Source organism: Herpailurus yagouaroundi, unplaced genomic scaffold (genome assembly GCF_014898765.1).
Source record: "Herpailurus yagouaroundi ecotype Mexico unplaced genomic scaffold, PumYag 29, whole genome shotgun sequence".
Classification (NCBI taxonomy): Eukaryota; Metazoa; Chordata; class Mammalia; order Carnivora; family Felidae; genus Herpailurus; species Herpailurus yagouaroundi.
In genome coordinates, this window is record NW_024412377.1 from 112,176,832 (window position 1) to 112,201,830 (window position 24,999).

Here is a 24,999-nt window from a genome sequence, read left to right on the forward strand (position 1 = left end):
ATATATATATATATATATATATATACACACATACATATATACACACACACACACAAAATAAATGTTATATATATATAACAAAATAAATGTTATATATATATATATACACACACAAAATATAATACAAATATATATATATATAAAATAAAATAAAATAAATATATTTTTTCATATATAATTTCCTTAATTTCTCTCTCCAAAAGTGTAAAGCCATCATTATTGAGTACTGTACTTTCTTCACCTTTTGCCTTAGGCTTCTGAGGAAACACTGCATTCCAGTAATGAAGAGGAAGACCCTTTCCGAGGAATGGAACCCTATCTTGTACGGAGACTTTCTTGCCGCAATGTTCAGCTTCCCCCTCTTGCCTTCAGACAGTTGGAACAAGCCGACTTGAAAAGTGAATCAGAGAACATTCCCAGACCGACCAGCCTCCCTCTGAAGATTCTACCACTGATTGCTATCACTTCTGCAGACTCCAGTGGGTGAGTGCCTCTGGGCAACATTTTCCCGTTTTATATTTTGGATGGTGATTGTTATCTTTGGTCTTTTGAGATTTTGTGGCTCATTGCCTGATTTGATTGGGAGGAAAATGTCTCTACCTCTACAGGAGAAGCTGTTTTCGTCAAACGGTTTTACACAGAGGAGTTGAACAGGTATTGGTGAATGAGAATAAACATCTAAGAAAGGAGATTTGGACTTGGAAAATTAATATTGGTCATATGTGATTTAATAATAAAAATTCTTCACACATGAGAACTAATTAACACATTAATACATAGGCATACATATCTGGAAACAGTAGGCCATGCTCACTGGTACAAAATGAATTTTGAATCAAGAATAGATTGTCATGTAATAAGAATCCAAGGAAATAAGCAATTATATTCAGGAGGCTAGTAATTTGGCCTTTGACACATCAAGGTGTTGCTTACCAGAATACTGTTTCAGTTCCCAAAAGGAGGTGGTTTTATATAGTGCTAGTTATGGAAGAGTCACGCACAGTCACTGTCTCCATCATTCAATAACTTTTGTATTGCTGACTTTGCAGAATAGTTGTGTTTTTGTTCTTTCTCTGCTCTTTAGCAATGGAGGTTTTACTCTTTAAGAGCAATGTTGCCAGGTAAACATTGAGAAAGAAAGTGTGGATAATGGGCACATCCATTCTTTGCTGTTTTGGTCAGCTGCATTTTTAAGAAGATTGAATAGGAAAGAAAGGAAGAATCCAGTGACAAATGTGATTCTTCCCCATTCTCCGCCAAATTGAAGGCACGTCTAGGAAAGGTGCTTCTGGATTTTCCTAGAAGTTGTTAGAAAAGTTGTAATTAGAAGAAATTTTGCTAGTAACTGCCCTCTGTGATACTGAGTTTAGTTTGAATTGTTACAGATCAGTTCAAAGGACTTGTGTTATTAAAAGGTATGAAGAAATTACTACTAGGTAAGTGAGAATATACCAAATTCTTAAAGAAATGGAAAGTGGAAATATGTGTCTAGTTGTCTTTGGTTTTTGTTTTTGATGAACCATGTATGTAAGGAAGATTGTACACTTATTGATCAAACACACTGAAGCAGTTGGGAATTTTATATGGCAGCTTGACCTGAACATTGAAAAATACTGTCTCAAAAAACTGATTTCCCCTCTCTTTGGGATCAAAGATGAACTACTACTGTTCATCTGTGTATAGGGCAGGATTCCCAGGTATCAGGGATTGAGTCAGGGGTCACCAAGACTTCCCCTAGATTCCATGATTTGCTAGATGAGCTCGCAGGACTCAGCCAATAGTCCTATTCATGGCTGAGATTTATTACAGCCAAAGAACACAAAGCAAAATCAGCAAAGAGAAAGGCACATGGGGCAAAATCTGGAGGAAAGCAGCCGGAAGCTTCCTAGAGTCTCCAATTACAGTAGAGTCAGACAGGATGCCCTTAATTCCTCTAGAAGTGAGCTGTGACAACACCTGTGAAATGTGTCACCAGAAAAGTCTTATACCAGAAAAACCTCTGAAAGACTTGGTGCTTGTATGAGGAATGTGAAACGGTGCAACTCACAGAAAGATAAGGGAGTTGCCAGGGGCTAAGGGTAGGGAAATGGGAAATTGCTATTCAATGGGTATATCATTTCAATTATGCAAAATGAATCAGCTCTAGAGATCTGTATCATTATGCCTATAATGAACAACATTGTGTTGTGCGCTTAAATATTGGTCAGGGGAGATCTCATGCTAAATGTTCTTACCACAATTAAAAAAAAAAAGCAAGATAAAAACCAGGAAATAAAAAATAGACTCAGTGACCAGAATTTTTACGGGGGGCTGGTCACTTAGGCACCCTCTATCCAGCCTATGCCTAAATTTCAGATTCCCAGAAGGAAAGCAGTTGTTCAGCACAAACCACTTTTTTTTTTTCTCTTTTAGAACCAGGTTAGGCACAGTGAATGTCTCTTACCATTTAGGGAATGGTGGACAGTCTCCTGAAATCCCAGTTTCTAGATACCAGCCAAGGGCAAACTTTCAAACAGGCTTTTCTGAAGATAATGTCACAGGCCTGACGTTAACTCTTTTCTGCACAGCAGGTTTATCTTAGAATCATTATCTTGTTTTGTCTACATTTGAGTAAGAAGAGAATATAGTTAAAATTTAAATAAATTTCAGCTGTGATGCATTCATTTAACTTTGGTATCTAAAAGAATTTGATGGCTAACCATGATTTCTCATTCAAACCTCATGTTATATCATCTGCTATTAAAAGAAAATAATGCATTAGATCTAATATATCTCTATATAGTTGGCCATGTATATAATTAAAATTATTAGGTAAAAACCTAACTCAATTAATTACATTTAAATGTGTTGCTAAAAACAAATAGTCTCTAAGTGCCAAATAGAGAATTGTCAGTATGGTTATACTTAGGTTGGTTCAAAGTTTGTTTCCTTCTTAATAAGAATCTAAGAAACAAGTGTAAGTGAAATTGTGCTTACCATTTGCAAACTTATTCAGTATTTTGGAGGAAAGAGTTTGTCTTTTAGAAAGGTGAAACCAGGGTAATTTGTACATGAAGCCAGCCAGGAGAAACCATGGACAAGCGTGACCAACAAGAAACAAAGACTAAGAATGTATGAAAGGGACTATTATTACATTCTGAGGCAAAAATTATTTGTGAATTGAGTATTTGAGAACTATAAAAATCAGGTGTATAATTTTCTGGAATATCTAAGCTTTGGAAGGGAAGCAGAAGGTAAAGTTAGGGCTCACATCCTGTAGCCACTTCAGTTAACCAAACCCCCAGATTCCTTCAGAGAAAAGGCTAATGGGGAATTGAGACTATTTTAGCCAAGTTGTCTCAGTTCCTTGTTGTTGAAGGTAAGCCTGCCACCAGGTCTCTTCGTCAACCTACACTGAGACACTGGTAATTGTAAATCTTTGATGGGAAAGGAGGCTTTTCATGTCCTTTGGATTTATTTTCCTTAATTTCTTAACATCATAACTTTTTGTTCTTTCTTCCTGTGTATCAGCACACCAGAGACTTGCTCTGTGAGGTATCACACAGTGGGTCTAGAGGCTTATGCGACCCCTTTAGAAAGACACAGTGTGGCCCCAAGAGTAACTATATTTTGAAGGGAACTTTGGCCTGCAGCTATTACCTTCCTAATGAAGTGCCTGGGTCAAGATACTGAAATTGAGAGAGCCTTTTAGAATGAACAGTTCCACAGTTCTACTTTGGGTTGTTTTGACCAGATGCTTTAAATGTGTTCAAATATATGCCATTTAACAACTCTCTATAAATAAGCCTAACGTGTCTGAGCTTTTGTGTATTGTGATTAAGCAACCTTTACAAACTTTCAAGGATGACAAAACAGAATTGTAAGATCTGAGATGTTGAAAACCTTCAATGTATCCATCAGTTAGCTTTCCATATGGGATAGGGTCACTCTGACTTCAGGGCTGTGTATTGACTCTCACAGAAGAAGGACATCTGTTAATGGTTTGAAATGCTATGAACTACAGAATGGGAAAAGATATTTGCAAATGATATATCAGACAAAGAGCTAGTATCCAAAATCTATAAAGAACTCACCAAACTCCACACCTGAAAAGCAAATAATCCAGTGAAGAAATGGGCAGAAAACATGAATAGACACTTCTCTAAAGAAGACATCCGGATGGCCAACAAGCACATGAAAAGATGCTCAACATCACTCCTCATCAGGGAAATACAAATCAAAACCACACTTAGATACCATCTCACACCAGTCAGAGTGGCTAAAATGAACAAATCAGGAGACTATAGATGTTGGAGAGGATGTGGAGAAACGGGAACCCTCTTGCACTGTTGGTGGGAATGCACACTGGTACAGCCACTCTGGAAAACAGTGTGGAGGTTCCTAAAAAATTAAAACTAGATCTACCCTATGACCCAGCAATAGCATTGCTAGGAATTTACCCAAGGGATACAGGAGTGCTGGTGCATAGGGGCACTTGTACCCCAATGTTTACAGCAGCACTTTCAACAAGAGCCAAATTATGGAAAGAGCCTGAATGTCCACCAACTGATGAATGGATAAAGAAATTGTGGTTTATATACACAATGGAATACTACTTGGCAATGAGAAAGAATGAAATATGGCCTTTTGTAGCAATGTGGATGGAACTGGAGAGTGTGATGCTAAGTGAAATAAGTCATACGAGAAAGATACCATATGTTTTTACTCTTTTGTGGATACTGAGAAACTTAACAATAGACCATGGGGGAGGGGAAGGAAAAAAAGAAGAGAGGGAGAGAGCCAAACCATAGGAGACTCTTAAAAACTGAGAATAAACTGAGGGTTGATGGGGGGTGGGAAGGAGGGGAAGGTGGGCGATGGGCATTGATGGGCTTTGAGGAGGGGGCATCTGTTGGGATGAGCACTGAGTGTTTTATGGAAACCAATTTGGCAATAAATTTCATATTAAAAAAAAGAAATGCTATGAACTTGGCAAAGAAATAATTTGGAATGTCATAGATTTTCATATTTCTCTCTTAAGTGTTTTTTCTCCATTTACATTTTTTAATGTTTATATTTTATTTTTGAAAGAGAGAGAGAGACAGAGCATGAATGGGGGAGGGGCAAATAAAGAGGAGGACAGGATCTGAAGCAGGCTCTGTACTGGCAGCAGCAAGCCCAATGTGGGGCTTGAATTCACGAACTTTGTGATCATGACCTAAGCTGAAATTGGACACTCGACTGACTGAGCCACCCAGGTTCCCTCTCCATCTAAGCTGTCAGCCCAGAGTTTGATGCAGAGCTAAAATTCATGAACCATGAGATCATGACCTGAGCTGAAGTCAGACACTCAGCCAACTGAGCCACCCAGATGCGCCATAAAATTTTTTTTTTTTATTAAGGGATTGTTTACATGCAGTAGAATATGCAACTCTTAAGTATATATCTTGATAAAATTTTATGTATTTATACACCCATGTAATCACCATGTAGTTTGCTAACTCCTATCACTGAAAATTAGTTTGGCCCCTTCTTGGACGTCATATAAATGGGATTGTATTGTAAGCACTCTTTGTGTTTGGCTGCTACCACTTAAAATGCTTTTTGATATTTATCCATGTTGGTGTATGTATCAGTAGTTTGCTCTTTTTTATTGTAGTGCAGTATTCCACTGTGTGAGCATACCATAATTTATTTATCTACACTCTCTTATTGATGGACATTTGAGATATTTCTTGTATGGGGAGCATGTATTATGAGTAAAATTGCTGTGTACTTTTGCATACAAGTCTTTTGGTGGACATACTCAATTATTTCTCTTGGTTATATTCCTAGGGGCGTAATGTCGGAGTCATAGGTAAGCATATGTTTATTTTAGTTACTGCCTAACAATTTTCCAAGTGATATACTATTTTACTCTCCCACTGGCAATGTGTGGTAGTTCCATTTGCTCTGCATCCTCAACCTCACTTGTTGTTCTTAATGTTTCATTTTATCAGTTCTGGTGAATGTGTAGTGAGCAGTATCTTACTATGCTTTATATATCTGATGACAGGTAGTATTGTTTAGCTACTAATATGTTTATTTAACTTACGAATAATGTATTTTATGCTATGCCCATTTAAAAATTTATCCAGCTTTTCTTTCACTTACTGATTTCTGGGGGCTGTTTATATATTCTAGAGTCCTCTGTTGGATATATGCATTATAAAATATCTTCTCTCAGACCATTGCTTCCATTTTTACTTTCTATTTACTTGTAATGGTGGTAACAGTAAGGACCTCTGAAATGTGTGCACATGTGTGTGAGTATGTGTGTGTGTGTGTGTGTGTGTAGGGAAAGTGTAATAGTGAGAGGTCAAGGAAATGAGGATAAGAGAGATGGCAATGGAGTGGGACAAAGGAGAAAGGAGAATAAGCAGATGAAGGGGAAAGAACAGTGAAAAGGAAAAGAGGGCGGTGTGTAAGGTGGAGAGGAAAATGGAAGGGGAAAATGGACACAGCTTAATAAAAGGAAAACAGGTGATAAGAAGGACTCTTAACCTGAAGGGAAGTTTTACTTAGAGACAAGGGCAGTTGTCCCTTGAACATTGAATGGTAGCAAATGGGACATCTTAATGTGCTAAGGGGGCAGGCACAGAAACATGGAGAATGAAATGACATTTTTGTGGTGGCAGAGTAGTAAGTGGTTAGGATGCAGACAGGTTGAATTTGCATTCTACCTCACCACTTACTACCTCTGTGACCTTGGGAAAGTTACTTAACCATTCCAACTTTGTAATATTTCAAGGGAAAAATCGAAATAATGGAAGTCCCTACCTCATGGGTTTGCTGTGAGGATAAAATACTTAGTACTATAAGTACCTAATATGTAATAACATCAGCTACTGCTACTGCTACACTTATTTAGGAAAATATTAGAAGAGATCATGTTTGTTTTTGTTGCATTTGTTGGTTTCCTCTTCTTTTTACTTGCTTCAATTGGGTAACAACCCTTACTGACTTCTACCTATTTGTCTGGCCAGCATCCTCAAGAATTAGGAGCTGTCGCCGGTCGCATCTCTCACCCTGACTTAAGTTTCCCTGGGTGGTCCATGTTCCTCCAGATACTTTGAGGAGGGTTTAGCTTGCCATACCTGTGGAGATTGCTCCCTGCACACAGATAAGAAGTTATGGGAGCAGAGGGCTAGTACGGGGGAGTAGTGTTAAATCTCTCTAGCTGTGTTTCACTACTGCATCAGCTATAATAAAATGAGAGCCAAGGAGCAAGTTTTACCCTTGTGACTTGATGACACATCCCTAGATGGATGTATATGCAGGAATATGTGTGAGTAGAGAATATTAGAAACAATTTCTCATCACTAGTGTCCTATAACCTGTCTAGAGAAGTACTCTGCGTGCATTTGTATTGCTGTGTTCAAAAAAAAAAAAAAGAAAAAAAGAAAAGAAAAGAATTTAATGGAAGAAGTGGTCACTCTTACAAATAAAACAGACTCACCAACACAGGGAGAAAGACTGCTTTAGTCAAATAAGGGTTCATTTTACAAGGATCTTCTAGAAATACTTACATGAGTTATGTGCTATTCGCAGAGGAGCTGGTCTCAGATGCTAGTTAAACATTGATTTTCAGATGAACTACCTATCATCTAGTGTTCTTGAGTACACACAGTACATTAGAGTGAACATAAAAAAGGTAATTTTCTGTATTTTGTTACTGAATCAAAATCCAAACAAAAGGAAAACAGAAAACAAAAAGAAATCCAAACAAAAGAAAACCGGAAGCCTAGTTAAGGAGACATATCTTATCTTTGAAATTTGATCTTTTTTTTAATTTATATATGAAATTTATTGTCAAATTGGTTTCCATACAACACCCAGTGCTCATCCCAAAAGGTGCCCTCCTCAATACCCATCACCCACCCTCTCCTCCCTCCCACCCCCCATCAACCCTCAGTTTGCTCTCAGTTCTCAACAGTCTCTTATGCTTTGGCTCTCTCCCACTCTAACCTCTTTTTTTTTTTTTTTCCTTCCCCTCCCCCATGGGTTCCTGTTAAGTTTCTCAGGATCCACATAAGAGTGAAACCATATGGTATCTGTCTTTCTCTGTATGGCTTATTTCACTTAGCATCACACTCTCCAGTTCCATCCACATTGCTACAAAAGGCCATATTTCATTTTTTCTCATTGCCACGTAGTATTCCATTGTGTATATAAACCACAATTTCTTTATCCATTCATCAGTTGATGGACATTTAGGCTCTTTCCATCATTTGGTTATTGTTGAGAGTGCTGCTATGAACACTGGGGTACAAGTGCCCCTATGCATCAGTACTCCTGTATCCCTTGGATAAATTCCTAGCAGTGCTATTGCTGGGTCATAGGGTAGGTCTATTTTTAATTTTCTGAGAAACCTCCACACTGCTTTCCAGAGCGGCTGCACCAATTTGCATTCCCACCAACAGTGCAAGAGGGTTCCCGTTTCTCCACATCCTCTCCAGCATCTAGAGTCTCCTGATTTGTTCATTTTGGCCACTCTGACTGGCGTGAGGTGATACCTGAGGGTGGTTTTGATTTGTATTTCCCTGATGAGGAGCGACACTGAACATCTTTTCATGTGCCTGTTGGCCATCCGGATGTCTTCTTTAGAGAAGTGTCTATTCATGTTTTCTGCCCATTTCTTCACTGGGTTATTTGTTTTTCGGGTGTGGAGTTTGGTGAGCTCTTTATAGATTTTGGATACTAGCCCTTTGTCCGATATGTCATTTGCAAATATCTTTTCCCATTCCGTTGGTTGCCTTTTAGTTTTGTTGGTTGTTTCCTTTCCTGTGCAGAAGCTTTTTATCTTCATAAGGTCCCAGTAATTCACTTTTGCTTTTAATTCCCTTGCCTTTGGGGATGTGTTGAGTAAGAGATTGCTACGGCTGAGGTCAGAGAGGTCTTTTCCTGCTTTCTCCTCTAAGGTTTTGATGATTTCCTGTCTCACATTCAGGTCCTTGATCCATTTTGAGTTTATTTTTGTGAATGGTGTGAGAAAGTGGTCTAGTTTCAACCTTCTGCATGTTGCTGTCCAGTTCTCCCAGCACCATTTGTTAAAGAGGCTGTCTTTTTTCCATTGGATGTCCTTTCCTGCTTTGTCAAAGATGAGTTGGCCATACGTTTGTGGGTCTAGTTCTGGGGTTTCTATTCTATTCCATTGGTCTATGTGTCTGTTTTTGTGCCATGAAATTTGATCTTAATTTAAGAAGGTATTAACAGTGGGCATTCCATCTTTGGAACATTTTGAATCTAAGGAATTAAGAAGCTAAAGGGCTGTATTTCAGAGTATACCCACAAGACTTGCACCTTCATATTGGATCTGTGCTCAAATTTTGAGACATTTATCTGGTAAGTTCTTATTGAAAGCTGTGTGGAAGATCTATAGGCAAAACTTTTCAAGTTGAAAATGGGCACACATAATTGTGATTGTGAAATATTCCTTAGAAATACAGTTTCTTGGGCTAGATTTGGAGTTAAAAGTAATGAATGCAAAGAAATTGGGAAGCAATACTTCTAAGAGTCTTGATGATACTGTGAGAAAGAAACTGGGTTCCTTTGTCTTTGATTTATTCAAGTGTAATTTATGGGCATAGTGTTTGTCAAAACTTCCCAGAACACCCATAAAATATTGCAAGCCTTTTGTTTCTGAAACATTTGCTCTGTGTAATTAAATCTGGTTTTATTTTTGCTTTGAAATTGGTGATTTTCAAGATTAAAATTAGACTGTAAGACTGATAGAACACTTTATCTTTAATATATAGTATCTTGAGGAACCACATCTTTTTTTTTCCAGAATCAGTAGCAATTCTTGGATCTAACCTAAAATAAACAGCTAAATAACACTGACTTTATTCCTCCTACATCATAGAATCTCTGAATGTTTTATGAAGTCTGTCATGCCCTAAATTTACAAAAGAATAAGATAATTATCAAACTCCAATTTCTTTTTCAGAATACAATAGTACCTTTTCATTCTTGTAGTACTTCCTGGCATTCTAATTACGGATACCCCAATGGACTGACACTATACCACAGTATTTTACTCTATATATGTATGTCACTAAAGTAACATGTACCAAGGAAGGGTTTATGTTTATAGTCAAAATTTCTATGTCACCAGGCTCTCACGTTCTTAAAAACACTAAAGAGGGTGCTGACTTTGCACGTGTTTCCAAACCTTTTTTATGCTAACTTTACTTGTTTTATTGTATAGATTGGTTGGGAATTCTATATTTCCCCAAAATGATCCCAGTGAAGTATTTGTTTTGCTATGAAAAGTTGATTGAAGAACACAGTACTATGGCTTGCAAAGTGCAGAGCTGAATAACAGCATTTTATTTTTGTTCAGGAATTGTAATTTTCAGCTCCTCAGATAGCTTGTTTTCCGTAAACACCCCCCTGCCTGACCATCCTTACATAATCCAGAATTATTCATCATTGAAGTGTTTAGAGAGAGTTGACATTCTTTAAAAGTCATATTCTTTTGACTTGCAATATTATGTTCATAAAAAAAAAACTTCGGTGAAAACACTCTTAGTGACATTCGTTTAATTATTATGTATATACTGCATAATGTATCCACTGATTCAAATTTAATAATGACTGCAGAGCACTACTCTGAGAAATCCAGAACAAGAACATGTGTTCAGCTAAAATTTAGGAAAGGACCAAAATATAAAAATATCCCCTCCCCCCCCGCAATGAGCACTACCAAAGATCAAAGAGATTTCATTAAAATAAAACTGTATATAGGAAAGGAACTAGGAAACATATGATCTGTGTTTCTGCTGTTGTTTGCTTTGGTTTGGTTTTGCTGAAAATCCTGGCAAGATGAATAGTTTTTTTTTTTTTTAACAATTTAAGACTTAGGTATCATTTGTCATACCTATTTATCTCATTTGTTTAGAATCTTATATCCATTTAACAGAAGGTAGACAGTGCCAGGCATTTTTAGAGTATTCCAAATCTGTAGAATTCAACTAAAGTAGCATGCCATTTTGTTAAGTTGTTTGATGTCATTTATGTAATTTATCTGGATGATGTATTTGCTTTAGTGGATTAACATCATTTATATTACGGTTGGTAGGTTTGAGCCTGGGAAAGGTAAGACTTTTGCCCACATTTCTAGATGAGTTCTATCTCAGGATATTCTGACTGATATTCCAATGTGATTCCTATAAAAAAATTACAGTTAATGCTAAATGTCATAGTAAATAAACATACACACATACATACACACATCCCTTGTTATGTGGAGGCTATATACAAATATTCAAAACTTGAGTATAAATAAATAATTTAAAATATATAATTTACAATGTATAAATAAAATTTAGAATATACATTTTAGAATAAATAAATATTATATTTCACAATTGACTTTATGGAACTTTCCCATTTTTTTGTCATATATTTCAAGAGTATTCTCCATCTTTATTCCTTTGCACCAGTTAACGTTTGACTTTGGCTTTCTTTTTTTTCCTAATATGATTTAATTCACATTAATTTTATTTCTTGAAGCCATATATTCACATTCATGTAATAGAATCAAGTTAAATTTTATAAATATAAAAGAATAACCATGAGTTATATTGATGAATATGTTCATTTATGCAATCATCTGTTAGTCATGTACTTATGTATTCACTTATACATTTATCCAATAAATAGCTAGTGTCTGTACTTTGCTATACACCATGCTATGAACTAAAGATGAGAAGCTCCACAAGACCAGTATAGTCTCTTCCTTCATAGAGTTTAGAACCAGTAGGGCATACAAACAAGAAAATAGGCAACTACAATCCTGTTTGTTAGACATAAAACACAAAATGACTGAGGACATGGGGTCTAATATGAGGTACCATAGGGGAGCAAACTAATGTAGGCTTATGAGGAACTGACACCTTAGCTGAGATCTAAAAGGAGATGGTACCCAGCAGGGAGAACAGTAGGGACACAGTCTAGGGACAAGAGGAAGCAGTGTTTGCATTCAGATAACTAAATCTTTAGCATGGTTAGATAAACTCGTCATATTGAAGGTGCAGTGAATAATCATTACCATTAATTTTTCTTGTAACCAACATCTGAGTGTTTGGAATATTCTCTAGTAGTACTGAGCATCCAAGTATAGGCGCCAACTAGGGAGTTGGTTTGACCCAAAATTGGAAAGTGGGGATGCAGTGTTTGAAAAATAGAGAAAGGGAATTGGGGGTATTTGCATGAGAATGAAAGAAGTGATGAATTGTGGCAACTAAGCTGGAAATGGAAATGAGTGAATATAAGAAGGTGTAGATATAAAAAGAGTTCAGGTCTCTTGAGGCCCCTGTGGTAGCAAACAGGTGAAATTAGAAAAACTGAACAGGCTGAAAGGATGGGAAGTTAGATTTGGAGGACAGCATGTTTGAACGTGAAGATTTAAGTGTTGAGGGTAATTAAAGATGTTTTCAAGATGTAGGGGGATGCTAGAGAAGAGGGTGCTGCAGTGGGACAGAAACAGTTGAGGAGCTGAGAGACTTAGACATGAGGTGACTCTTCCACATGGACACTGAGGTCAGATAGCAAGATTCAGGATGTCAAAGTGCTGAAAAGTTAGACACTTTTCAGTCAATGGGACATAGTGACCAGGGAGACTGGCAGAAGGCATTGATGAAGCAGAGTTGATTGGCATGAATGTCAAAGCAGGGCTTCACAAAAGGGAGGAAGAGTAACAATCAGTAAGTTAACTTGAATAACTAGGAGAGCACTGAACCCATCTCAGGGAAAGGCACTGGGCCCCAAAACAAGAGCAGCCTCTCTGTGGTTGCACTGCAGGGAAGTGACCTCCTCTGTGAAGAACCAAGTTGGGAGGAAGGCAGTATGTAGGGCAACTGTTCATCAGTGAGGCTGAAAATGAATGGAAGTCTGTTTACCATGGAAAGAGGTTTCTAGAAAAATTGAAATACTTGTGAAGAACAAGAATAGTCATTTGAACAAGGGAGAGAAATCATAGAGCAGTGTAAGGATAATGAACTGGAAGAACACAGGGGAGAAGAAGATCTTCTATCTCAGGTGGTTCTCTGACTATTTTGATTATTATAGCTGAATTCCAAAACGCATTCAAGAATCTGTCCAGCTGTCCTTTGACAGATTCAGGGAAGCAGAAGTGTAGCATAGTTACTAATCTTTTGGAAAGGCCACTGAGGTTGTCATACTCCAAATGATCAGGTCCACAATGGCGTTCACTGCTTCTCAGGACTTTCATCTTTTTCATCTTTTGGAAACAGCAGCAGCTTGTGGTTTTGGGGGAATTTTGCATCTTTCAAGTTACTCAGCTGTGTCCTAGATACAGGCTGTGGAGTATGGTGAAGGATCTGATCTTTTTTTTTTTTTTTTTTGGTGTGTATTATCTTTTCAGTCAGAGTATTATTCTATGTTAAACAACTGGGTTTTTTTAATATTTAGCTGTAATTATTTTTCCAGTTATAATAAGAACTTAGGTATTTTGAATAGCATTAGGGTTTTTATTTTGAGGATTTCCTTTATTAGAAATGATCATTGTCTTAATACTGTTTTGTTAAATATTCTTAAATACTATTTCTGGTATTCAAGCATTATTCTAGTTCATCATGCTACCAATTATAGCAGTGAAATCTACAGTGAGATTGAAATTTTTTGAAAGTTTATCTATTTATTTTGAGAAAAAGAGAGAGAATCCCAAGCAGGCTCCACATTGTCAGCACAGAGCCTGATGCAGGGCTTGAACCGACAAATCATGAGATCATGACCTGAGCCAAAACCAACAGCTAGATGTTCAACCATCTGAACCAGCCACATGACCCTAGAGTAAAATTGAATTTTTAAAAAATGGTTATTGATTCATTTTGAGAGACAGAGAGAGGGAGAAAGGGAGAGAGAGAGAATCCCATGCAGGCTCCATATTCACTTTGGAGCCTAACACATGGCTCAATCCCAAAACTATGAGATCGTGACCTTAGCTGAAATCAAGAGACAGAAACTCGAATGACAGAGCCACCCAGGTGCTCCTAGAGTGAAATTGAACTTGATGTGGACAAATATTATTTGTAGAAAACTTTCTTCGGTAGATTGAGCTACTAATGTAAAATGAAACACCAGAAAGGCATGTCTGTATGGCTTTTCCCTTAACTTGGATATCACATATTATTTTCAAACTTTATCTTCTAGCACACTGTGTTCATGCTAATACTAACTTAAATCTACCTGATAAAGTTGCATGGCTAAGACCTGGGACTAAAATTCTTGATATCATGCATCTTCAAATGTAATTTTTATTTCTTTTCTGTAACCTTGTGAAGGTCATTTTTCTCTGTGTTTATCCTCACCATCTGAAATAGTATTTTTGACAAGAATTCAGCAACTGTGGAGTATATCGTATTTATAGAATGCCTAGCAAAGGGTATTAGTTGTACTCTACAGAGACCCAAGCAGAAAGGGCTCCATTTGTCTTAAGAAGAAATGTAAAAGTTAATTGATTTTCAGAGGATAACTGTCACAAAAAAGGACCAGAACCCACATTGTCTTATTTTAGTTTATAACTTCTGGTATGTTCCATTAAGTATCCACTGAAAAATCTGAAGTGAGGGCTAATGATTTTAGGTTTATTTAGTATTTTTATAAAACTGCTTTATAAGTGAAAGTCATTCTTTGCAGTTGGCAGAAACAGTGAATGGATGGTAATGAAAATTCACATTCATGGACCATTATCTCATCATTAAGATGATCATTATGATAACTAGATGGTACCGTGGAAGTGCTTGGGGCCTTTTGGGAAGAAAAGCAAAACACACTAGCGCATTTGTGTTAAAGTTACAGCACTGTAAAATATATGCCTGCATGTGGCTAAGAACTGGAAAGGAATATGGAAGTTAATTAAATTTTTTGGAATAACAAGATTGTGGTTATTTTTTTTTTTCTGTCTTGCTTTCTCTTAAAAATATGTGTTTTTCTGTTCAGTAAAATTATAGTAAGAATTGGATTCATGATTTATTTGTAGTTTCATTCATCCAAATATTTATTGAGCCTTTGGTTTATGATATATACTGTTTTAGGTTCTGAGAGTGTATTTATGAACACATAAAAATAAAATGCTTGGTATTTTGTTTCTCACATGTAATTCAATAGACTTTTTTTTTTTTTTTTTTTTTTGGCAAACATGGAGGGGGAATACTGGGGTTTCAGAGTTATCTTGATCATGTTGTGTAACCATGTCTCTGTTTGCAGGCAGGTTCCTAAAAAGATCACCAGCAGAATCTACTGATTAAGCAAAACGAAGTATTAGTCTCATTGGAATAGAGAACACCACCTTTAACCTTAGAAATATTTCAGAAGGGGGAAATAGAAAAAAGATGTTTATAGAATTTTAGGGTCTGGTCTTGCTAAGTGGAAAAATCGTTGGGATTGTGCCTAATTTAAAGACTAATAGCTTTGGATTAATGAAGTCTTGAAGTGAAGTGTGAGGGTCTTAAAGTGAGTTCTGATGAACAAACTGTTAATTTTGATAAATAAGCTCTTTTTTTTTTTTTTTTGGGGTTTACAGTCTTTCCAGGAAAAAGCATTCCCTGAAGCAAGTACCTAAGCTATTTTTATCTGGTCCCACAATTTGTTTAGCACTAAAGCAGGCATTTAAGCTTTGACCACAAATTGTGGAGCACCAAGGCAGGAAGGTATTTTGGTTGTAGTTCTTACCACCTTCTCCATGAGTGAGTCTAGGTGCTATCATCTGAATGTTTATTCCCTACTCCCAAATTCATAGTTTGAAATCCTAACCCCCAAGGGGATGGTATTAGGATGTGGGAACTTTGGAAAGTGATTAGGTCATGAAGGTAGAACCCTCATGAATGGAATTAGTGCTCTTACAAAAGGAGGCCCTAGAGAGTTCCTTCACCCAGTTAAGGATATAGTGAGAAAATTATCTGTGGACTAGGAGATGGGCTCTCAGTAGACAACAAACCTGCCAGTGCCTCGATCTTGGACTTCCCAGGCTCCAGGACTGTGAAAATAAATTTGTTCTTTTTTTTTATTATTGATTGATTGATTGATTGAGGCAGAGGGCATGAGTGAGTGAGAGGAAAGAGAGAGAGGGAGGGAGAGAGAGAGAGAATCCCACGCAGGCTCTGCACTGTTACTGTGGAGCCTGAAGCGAGATCATGACCTGAGTCAAAGTTGGATGCTTAACCAACTGAGCCACCTAGGTGCTCCAAATTACTGTTCTTTTTTTTTTTTTTTTTTTTAATGTTTATTTCTGAGACAGAGAGAGACATAGCATGAGTGAGGGAGGGGCAGAGAGAGAGGGAGACACAGAATCAGAAGCAGGCTCCAGGCTCAGAGTTGTCAGCACAGAGCCCGACGCGGGGCTCGAACTCACAAACCGTGAGATCATGACCTGAGCCGAAGTCGGTCTCTCAACCGACTGAGGCACCCAGGCACCCCCAAATTTCTGTTCTTTATATGTCACCCTGTTTATGGTATTTTGTTATAACAGTCTCAATGGATTAAGACACTAGGTTTATACTCATTTAGCCAGACATTGCAAGAAGACAGATGCTCTGTACCCTCTTTTTTTTTTTTTTTTTTAATAAACTTATATTACTGTCACTCCATTTATTCTTGGGAATAAAATCCTGGGGATAGACAAAAGGATGAGAATTCAAGGAAGTTAACATCCTGAAGTAGAAAACTGGTTTGGTTGCTAAGTACCCAACACTTCTTTTTTGGATGGGATCTCAGAGTAGGTAGGAGAGAGGGCCTAGCCTTCCACAAGGAAGCTACAGGGGACAGATATTCCTTCTGCACACCTTGCTGGCAGTTAGATCTCAGCATGGTCAATCTGTTACCTCTAGCCAGGACTTCAAATCTTGAGGGGATGGCTTAGACCCACCATGACATGTGGCACTATTGAGTGGAAAATTAGTAGTATGGTGGTTTTGGCTGATGACAGTATGAGAAGCAGTGTACATGCCTGGCTGGTGAGCACCAGAGTCCTAGGCAGACGGATGGTGTGGTTGCATCCTGGCAGTTCATTACTCCCCTGGATCCCACTCACGTCTGGTTCTACAAGCTCCCTGTCTACTCTATAGTCTATAGGACTGTAGTCTATAGGGCTATGGTGTATAGGATTTCTATCCTATATTTTTTTGTGAATTCCTTTTTCTGCTAAAGTTTATCAATATTAATTTCTGTTGTTTGCAACCCAGAACCCTAACATGTACACAGCCTTTAATGAATTTATTATAAGGCTTTATCACTCTAGAAACTAAAGTATGGGCAGGGCTCTGAGTTTTTGAGAATTTTCACTGTACAATCAATAGTAAAAGCTGGTAAGGAGGAACCAAAGGCAAACATTGAATTGTCATTTCATTCCATTGCTTTTACATACAAGGGTAACAAAAAAGGGGGTGGTAGAAAGAAAAATCTTTCAATATGTCCCTGGAAAAGTTTCTGAAACTCTCAGTAAGGAGACAGGGACAAGGTTTCATCGTAATTATTCCTTCCTGGCTGTTCAAGCTGGTAGGCTTAAAATGGACTCCTAATGAGAGTGATTTGCACTGCAATTAATTAAGTGCATGAAATTACAAACTGCATGTCTTTTCTCTCTGGAGAATATTCTTCCTCTATAAGTACTACTTTATTTTAATTTCTCTCCCTCTCTTAAAAAAAAGTTTTCCCTGAAGGAAAATTAACTCTGTTGTACTTCTCTCTAACTCTTCCTTATATGTGGTACTAATTTTATCAGAATTGTTCTTGATATAAAATTTTGAAGACAGTTGTGAGGAGAAAGAGGAGAAACTGTCAGTTAAACTTTTGTTATAGGTGTCCTTGTCCTTTAGAAGTCATTTATCTTTGTTGTAGTGTGTGTGTGTGTGTGTGTGTGTGTGTGTGTGTGTGTGTGTGTCTGCACATGTGTGAACACATTTGTACGGTCTACTTGAGAAGAAGTATTTCAGAGAGAGATGTTTTCCAAAACCTTACCATCAGTCTGCAGAGTCAACTGCAGAGAAGGCATAGACATGTAACCTCCACAGTCTCAGAAACCCTTGCATGTATACCTTTCTTTCTTAATAGTATCTTTCTACCTTAATACAGTATCTTAATTATACTCACAGGTTTTTATCCTCAGTTGTAATTGTATGCCTCAGAATATATTTCCCTCCTAGAAAAGTATCTATTCTTCAGGGAGTCTGTTGTAGTCAAATAGGATCAAACAAGGCTTTTTTAATTTATGACATAGTAATTGTTTCAATTAACTTAATGGCTTGTTCCAATGTTAATGGTGGAATTGTGAGGAAAATTGAATGGATATTTGAGTCTCCCCAATTCTTCAGAATATTCATTCCATATCCAGTACTATCTCTTATAGCTGAGAAAAATCTGGTTAGGTTAACAAAAAATGCAATTGGAATAGTTTAGAAAGAGGTTCTGGTATGGCATTCATCCTTCTGAAGTCCTGAACCTTCTCTGAGGTTATTCCCTTCTTTCTAAAGACACTTCTGCTGACATCTGCAGTGAACTGAAACAGTGACACAAGCTGAAGATTATTATGCCAGAGTAACCCTTACCTGGTAGGAAGGAGACCGGAGATGATAGGTTCTGGGGCCTTGAAGATCCTGAAAAAACTCCAGGTTGATTCTTCATGTAGATCCCTAAACTTGGAGCCTAATTTACCAATTAGGAAATTATATCTTCAGTGCTCTATTGTCTCTGACTTGTTGGTCTGAAAGAGTTAATGTACCTTTAATAAATACAGAAGATCTCTCCTAGGATTATCTTAAACATGGCAAAAATTGTCCTTAGCAATGGTCATCTAAAGTCAGTTCAATGTCACTGTTATAAAATAGCACTATAAAAACTTTGGTTCAAAATAACATGATCATCATATAATACCAAGATCTATTATTAAATTATCAGAGTATTGCTTTAACAATTTGAAGACTATTATTTTTAGAGTAATGATTATGCTTATTAACTGATTAACTGATTAACTGATAAGAAATTGGTAACAAAATCAGAGGATATTTGGAAAATATGAAACATGTACAATGAAACATCTGTACCATTTCTCTTATTTAAAGAGCATTTTTATCCTGGAAAATAACTGACTGCTTCCATTAGCCTCACAACACAACAACAAAATAAAGTTGTCTTTGGATGACTTCTAATTTGCATTTAAATTATCCCCATGGCAGCATTTTGTAAGCACAAGCAAACACAAGATTGTTTGAGTGACATAGGCCTATAAACCTGAGAGAGAAATATATCATCTACAAAATTAAAATAATATGGGTTCTAGTAAACACCCCTAAAAAGGAATTATAAGGATCTGAATTTCCTCCTAGAGGTTATCTTTCTAATAATGCTCCAAAAGAAGAACAATTCTAGTATATTTTTCCTTGGAGGGGTCATGGGTCACTGATGCCATTTGAGACATATTGAAGTACAAATCATGTGATTTCCTCAAGTAGAATTTGTTTTACTGTTTTTAATTTTTTTAAAGTTTATTTATTTTGAGAGAGAGAGAAAAAAAGAGAAAGAGGGAAAGAGAGCAGCAGAGAGGCAGAGAAATTAGGGGAGAGAGAATCTCAGGCAGGCTCCATGCTGTCAGCACATAGCCTGACATAGGGCTCAATCCCAGGAACTGAGAAATAAATGACCTGAGCTGAAACCAAGAGTTGGATGCTTAGCCCACTGAGCCTCCCAGGAGCCCCATACTGTTCTTTTTTTTCACTTTGGCTTTAATTGTCTTTCTAAAATATTTTTTTGTTGTAAACTGGTAATGACCTGAAGATTCAGTGGAGTTGGGGGTAAGGGTTGAGATTTTCACTTGTGAAGGATCAGAGACTGGTAGACAGTTGATAGGGCTAAATATGCATGCCTGGACCAGGGAAGAGCTGTACCGTTTTTTCCACTTGTACTTCTGCTAAGGAGATGAGTTAAGATCCAGAAAACCAACTTAGACCAGGGATTAGCACACTAGGGCCTGCAGGCCAAATCCCACTTGACTATTGTAAGTTTTCTTTCTTTTTTGTTTTTCCACGTGTTTTTTTTTGTTTGTTTGTTTAATTTATTTTTTAAATTTACATCCAAGTTAGTTAGCATATAGTGCAGCAGTGATTTCACGGGTAGATTCCTTAAGGCCCCTTACCCATTTAGCCCATCCCCCCTCCTACAACCCCTCCAGTAACCCTCTGTTTGTTCTCTGTATTTAAGAGTCTCTTATGTTTTGTCCCCCTCCTTGTTTTTATATTATTTTTGCTTCCCTTCCCTTATGTTCATCTGTTCTGTGTCTTAAAGTCCTCATATGAGTAAAGTCATATGATATTTGTCTTTGACTAATTTCGCTTAGCATAATACCCTTTAGTTCCATCCACGTAGTTGCAAACGGCAAGATTTCATTCTTTTTGATTGCCAAGTGGTACTCCATTGTGTGTGTGTGTGTGTGTGTGTGTGTGTGTGTGTGTCCGCTCATATATACCACATCTTCTTTATTCATTCTTCCATCCATGGACATATGGGCTCTTTCCATACTTTGGCTATTGTCGATAGCACTGTTCTAAACATTGGGTTGCATGTGTTTCTTCAAAACAGCACACTTGTATCCCTTGGATAAATACCTAGTAGTGCGATTGCTGGGTCATTCTATTTTTAGGTTAGTTCTATTTTTAATTTTTTGAGGAACCTCCATACTGTTTTCCAGAGTGACTGCACCAGCTTGCATTCCCACCAACAATGCAAAAGAGATCCTCTTTCTCCATATCCTCGCCAACATCTGTTGTTGCCTGAGAATACTTGAGAATTCAAGTATTTACAGAGTATAAATGTCTGTTTCCTGTGGCAGAGAGGAAGGCAAAGAGAGGTAGAGGTGTTATCACGCACATGCATGCATTCCTTCACTCATTGCAGTTATCAAATGCCATCTCTGAGCCACAGGGGTGATGCCAGGCACTCAAGAGTGTGAAGAGGCAGAGTCCTTGCTTACATGGCGATGGACTGAGATAAAGTACTATTTGATGCAGGCAAATAACCCTGCTGTCTTAGATCTTAAATTTTGGTGGGGGGGGAGCAGGGAAAGGGGCATGGTATGTCTGGAGAGGTTGGAATTTTACTTAGAGTAACCAGGGAAGATCTCACTGAGAATGGGGACTTGAGGGAACTAATCATGCTATTTCTGGGCTCCTGGAGTTTTTCTCTAGAGGGCAGAGGAGTGATACAGCAACTGAAGGGCAACATGGAACCACATTCTATTCTCTAAGTTGGAGAATTAACAGTATATTTGTATGCTGATGGGAACTGCCTTAGTCCATTTGGACTGTTATAACAAAGTATCACAGTATGGGTGACTCATGAACAATGGAAATTTATTTCTCATCATTCTGGAGGCTGGGAAGTCCAATATCATGGTGCCACCATGGTTGTGTTCTGGTGAGATCCTTCTTGCTTTATGAGGCACTTGGGCTAGGGAGGTGTCTGTCTGTCTGTCTGTCTCTCTCTCTCTCTCTCTCTCTCTTTTAATTTGTTTAATGTTTATTTACTTTTGAGAGAGAGAGACACAGTGAGAGTGGGGAAGGAGCAGAGGGAGAGGGAGACACAGAATCCGAAGCAGGCTCTAGCTCTAAGCTGTCAGCACAGAGCCTGACATGAGACTTGAACTCATGAACCATGAGATCATGACCTGAGCCAAAGTCAGATGCTTAGTTGACTGAGCCCCCCCAGGAGCCTCCCGATCTCTTTATAAGAATACTGATCCCATTCATGAGGACTATACCCACATGACCTAAGCACCACCCAAAGGCCCACCTCCTAATACCACCCCTTTGGTGGTTAGGATTCCAACATATGAATTTTGGGGGAACCCAAGTATTCAGACCATAGGAAGAATGATATAGTAAGAGGGGAAAACTGATGATGCAGAAAGTTGATGGGACAATGTCTTTGAGTAGATAAGAGGGATAGACTTAGAATACAAGAGAAGGACTAGCCCTGCTATCAGAGGAAGACACTTTATCCATAATAAATATGGATATCCAAGTAGAGTATATGACACAGGTGCAGGTAATTAGGGAGATGTGGTGGTTGAAAATTGTAAAAGTTCTGTTCTAAGTGCTTTATTTTTGCTTAGTATATGTGAAGACCCTGAGGGAAAACAGAACATGGTATAACCAAGGAATTAAAATTAACTATAAAGTGAGCAGTAGCATGGAGGAAGATGAGGCTGAAGAGGTAAACAGGATACAGACATAAGCCAGACTAAGGATATAGTAGTGAGAAACTAATGAAGAATGGTATGAAGCTAGGTTTTCTTTTTCAAAAGATCATCATGGCTACATTAGGAATTTGATGGGAGAGTAGAATGAGAGTATGGCAAGGCCAATCAAAAAACTATTGCGGTAATTCACTGGGGAAAATGGCACCATAGTCTAGAGTAGAAGCAGTGGGTAGCATAAAAATGTCCAACTTTTGCGAAATATTTATGAGAATATTATGAGAATAGACAGACTTACCTGTTTTATATTTGGGAATAGAAGCCAACATAGAGCAAAGAGTGAATACAGGAGAGCCTAGGAGTAGACCGGGATGCTTGGGAGTTGGGATGAAGATCTTGGTTTACAGTATTAAGTAAGGAAGTTTGGTATTATTAACAAGGAGAGCCAAAATTCACAACTGGCTAGAAGTGAAGATCTTGGTCAGTCAACAAAATTATATGGTGTGGAATAAGGGTACATAAACTTTCCATTAGATTAGTCTGGTTGGGCCTAAATGCTAGTTACTTCTCCTTTTTAAAAACTCCTAAAATTGACTAGCTTTACTTTTTAACAACAACAAAAAAATGTTGAACTTTTCATTTTCATAATGAGACCAAACTAAAGGTCAAAATCTTAAGGGGAGAATGAATCAGAACTTAACAGGCAGATTGTTGATTGACATGATGCCAATGGCCACTTCCAGTTGTCATGTTCTAGGCCCATGACTTAGACCTTTCCTCTTTTGAAGCTTCTCTCATGAAACTGACTGCATTTTAATTTCTGCATTTTTCCTAAGTATGTATAGAATACAGACTCTGAATAAAACCTCATTATGTCTTGCAGGTACAAGTAGCCTGCAGTATACATCCATCTTTTTCATTCCTAGATAATTCTGCTCATAAGGAATTATAACCCTGCAGACCCTATCAAAGAGGTTCTTATTAGGTGGAGGTAAGAAATGTCTATGGGAATAAAAGAGTAAAAGCTGGTGTCAGGAGTCTCCAGTCCTACTAGCCAGTGTAGGAGATTTGGGATCTTAGAGGCCTTTTCAAGATAAAAACAAATGAATGGAACAAATCACCCGTCCCCCCACCCCCCCCCACACTGAATAAGACTATGTTTCTCATCTCAGCAATAGGAAGACATTGAAAAAAATAAAAGCCCACATTAAATTAGAGAAAAATCCCATCTAACTGTGCAGTATATTCATGGGAAGATTATCATGAAAAGTCAAACAGAAAAATTTAAGGAATCTGATTTCACAATAGAGCTTGCTGTACTCTGTGGTAGAGACTTATCTTCCTGATTCTAAAGTTAAATTCAGATAAGGAATCTATACTTCGGAAACCAGACTGTTTCTGTTTCCTGTCCCCCCCCTTTTTTTTGGCTTTTGGTTTAACTTGATTCCATCATTTCCTTCGATAGACTGCTAGGAGAGAAAACCAGGGAGTGAGTGGGATGCATGTGGGTGAAAGCATAAAGGTGTAAGTGGACAGGTGTCAGGGGAGAGTACTTATTCAGATTATTTCAAGCCTGAAAACAGTCTTGGTTAAAATCTTCAAGTCTGTGAATTGAAGCTTTGGGAGGAATTAGTCATAATGTTATTGAAAAAAAAGGGAGAATTAAAAAAGGAAGGGAAGGGGAGGGGAGGAAGGAGGGAGGGAGGGAGGGAGGAAGGAAGGAAGGAAGGAAGGAAGGAAGGAAGGAAGGAAGGAAGGAAGGAAGGAAGGAAGGAAAATTAAATCTAGTTCCCACTCCTCTGAGATTTTGAGCCAAGATAAAGATGAGAGTATAACCTTCAGATCCAGACTGGAATATAGAACTTCCATTGATCATGTGCTAATAGAAAAAGCAAGAAAATTGTTATGCAACATTTTGAGAAATGTCTCCCTCTGCTATTCTTAAATGCTTTTCCCTCGTATTAAGAAACGTGACTTTGATTCTGTCTCTTTGTATAAGACCTTGGCTTTCTTGGGTACCCAAGGCTGATTTTGTAGGCTGATGTTCGCTTCTTCTCTTCTAGTCTTCTGGTCCTCTACAGAGCAGATGCAGGTTTGGAGGGAGAGATCGGCTGAAGCTTGGGCCTAAAGCTGATTTATTAATGTTTCCTTCTTTTAGAATAGAATTAATTGTTACCAATATACAGTCAATCAGATACAAAGTGATTGTTTAAAATTAGAAAAGAAATCATGAGAAATTACAAACTTATGTTGGTATATATCACAAATATCACCAAACATTGAAAGTCATAATATATTACCAATTACTTATGAATGTAATTCTGTAATACCTTTCCCTATATTTCTGGTTGCATATTATTTGAGTATCTCTTTAAATGACACTAATGTTAACAGTATTTTCTATGGAAAGATTAGGAAGATAATTCAAACTTTTCTCTAGGATGTTTTTTTTAAATTATTAACTGTTTGGGGCGCCTGGGTGGCTCAGTCGGTTAAGCGGCCGACTTCGGCTCAGGTCATGATTTCGCGGTCCGTGAGTTCGAGCCCCGCGTCGGGCTCTGTGCTGACAGCTCAGAGCCTGGAGCCTGTTTCAGATTCTGTGTCTCCCTCTCTCTGACCCTCCCCTGTTCATGCTCTGTCTCTCCCTGTCTCAAAAATAAACAAAACGGTAAAAAAAATTATTAACTGTTTAGAAAAGTTAGGTATAATTATCATATAAATTGTTAAAGTTATCAAATTTGGAGAAATCTTTAATATGCTTCTTTTATATA

The 24,999-nt window shown here is 37.7% G+C and overlaps 1 protein-coding gene across 6 annotated transcripts in view; it reads left to right on the forward strand.

Moving 5' to 3' along the window:
- The window catches only part of PDE4D (phosphodiesterase 4D), a 1,431,601-nt gene that overhangs the window by 489,122 nt on the left and 917,480 nt on the right, over nucleotides 1-24,999 (forward strand). For all 6 annotated transcript variants that reach the window (XM_040452554.1, XM_040452564.1, XM_040452576.1 and 3 more), the window contains one exon: nucleotides 254-483. In XM_040452554.1, coding sequence (XP_040308488.1) covers nucleotides 254-483 — 230 coding nt within the window. The remainder of the gene's footprint in view (nucleotides 1-253; nucleotides 484-24,999) is intronic.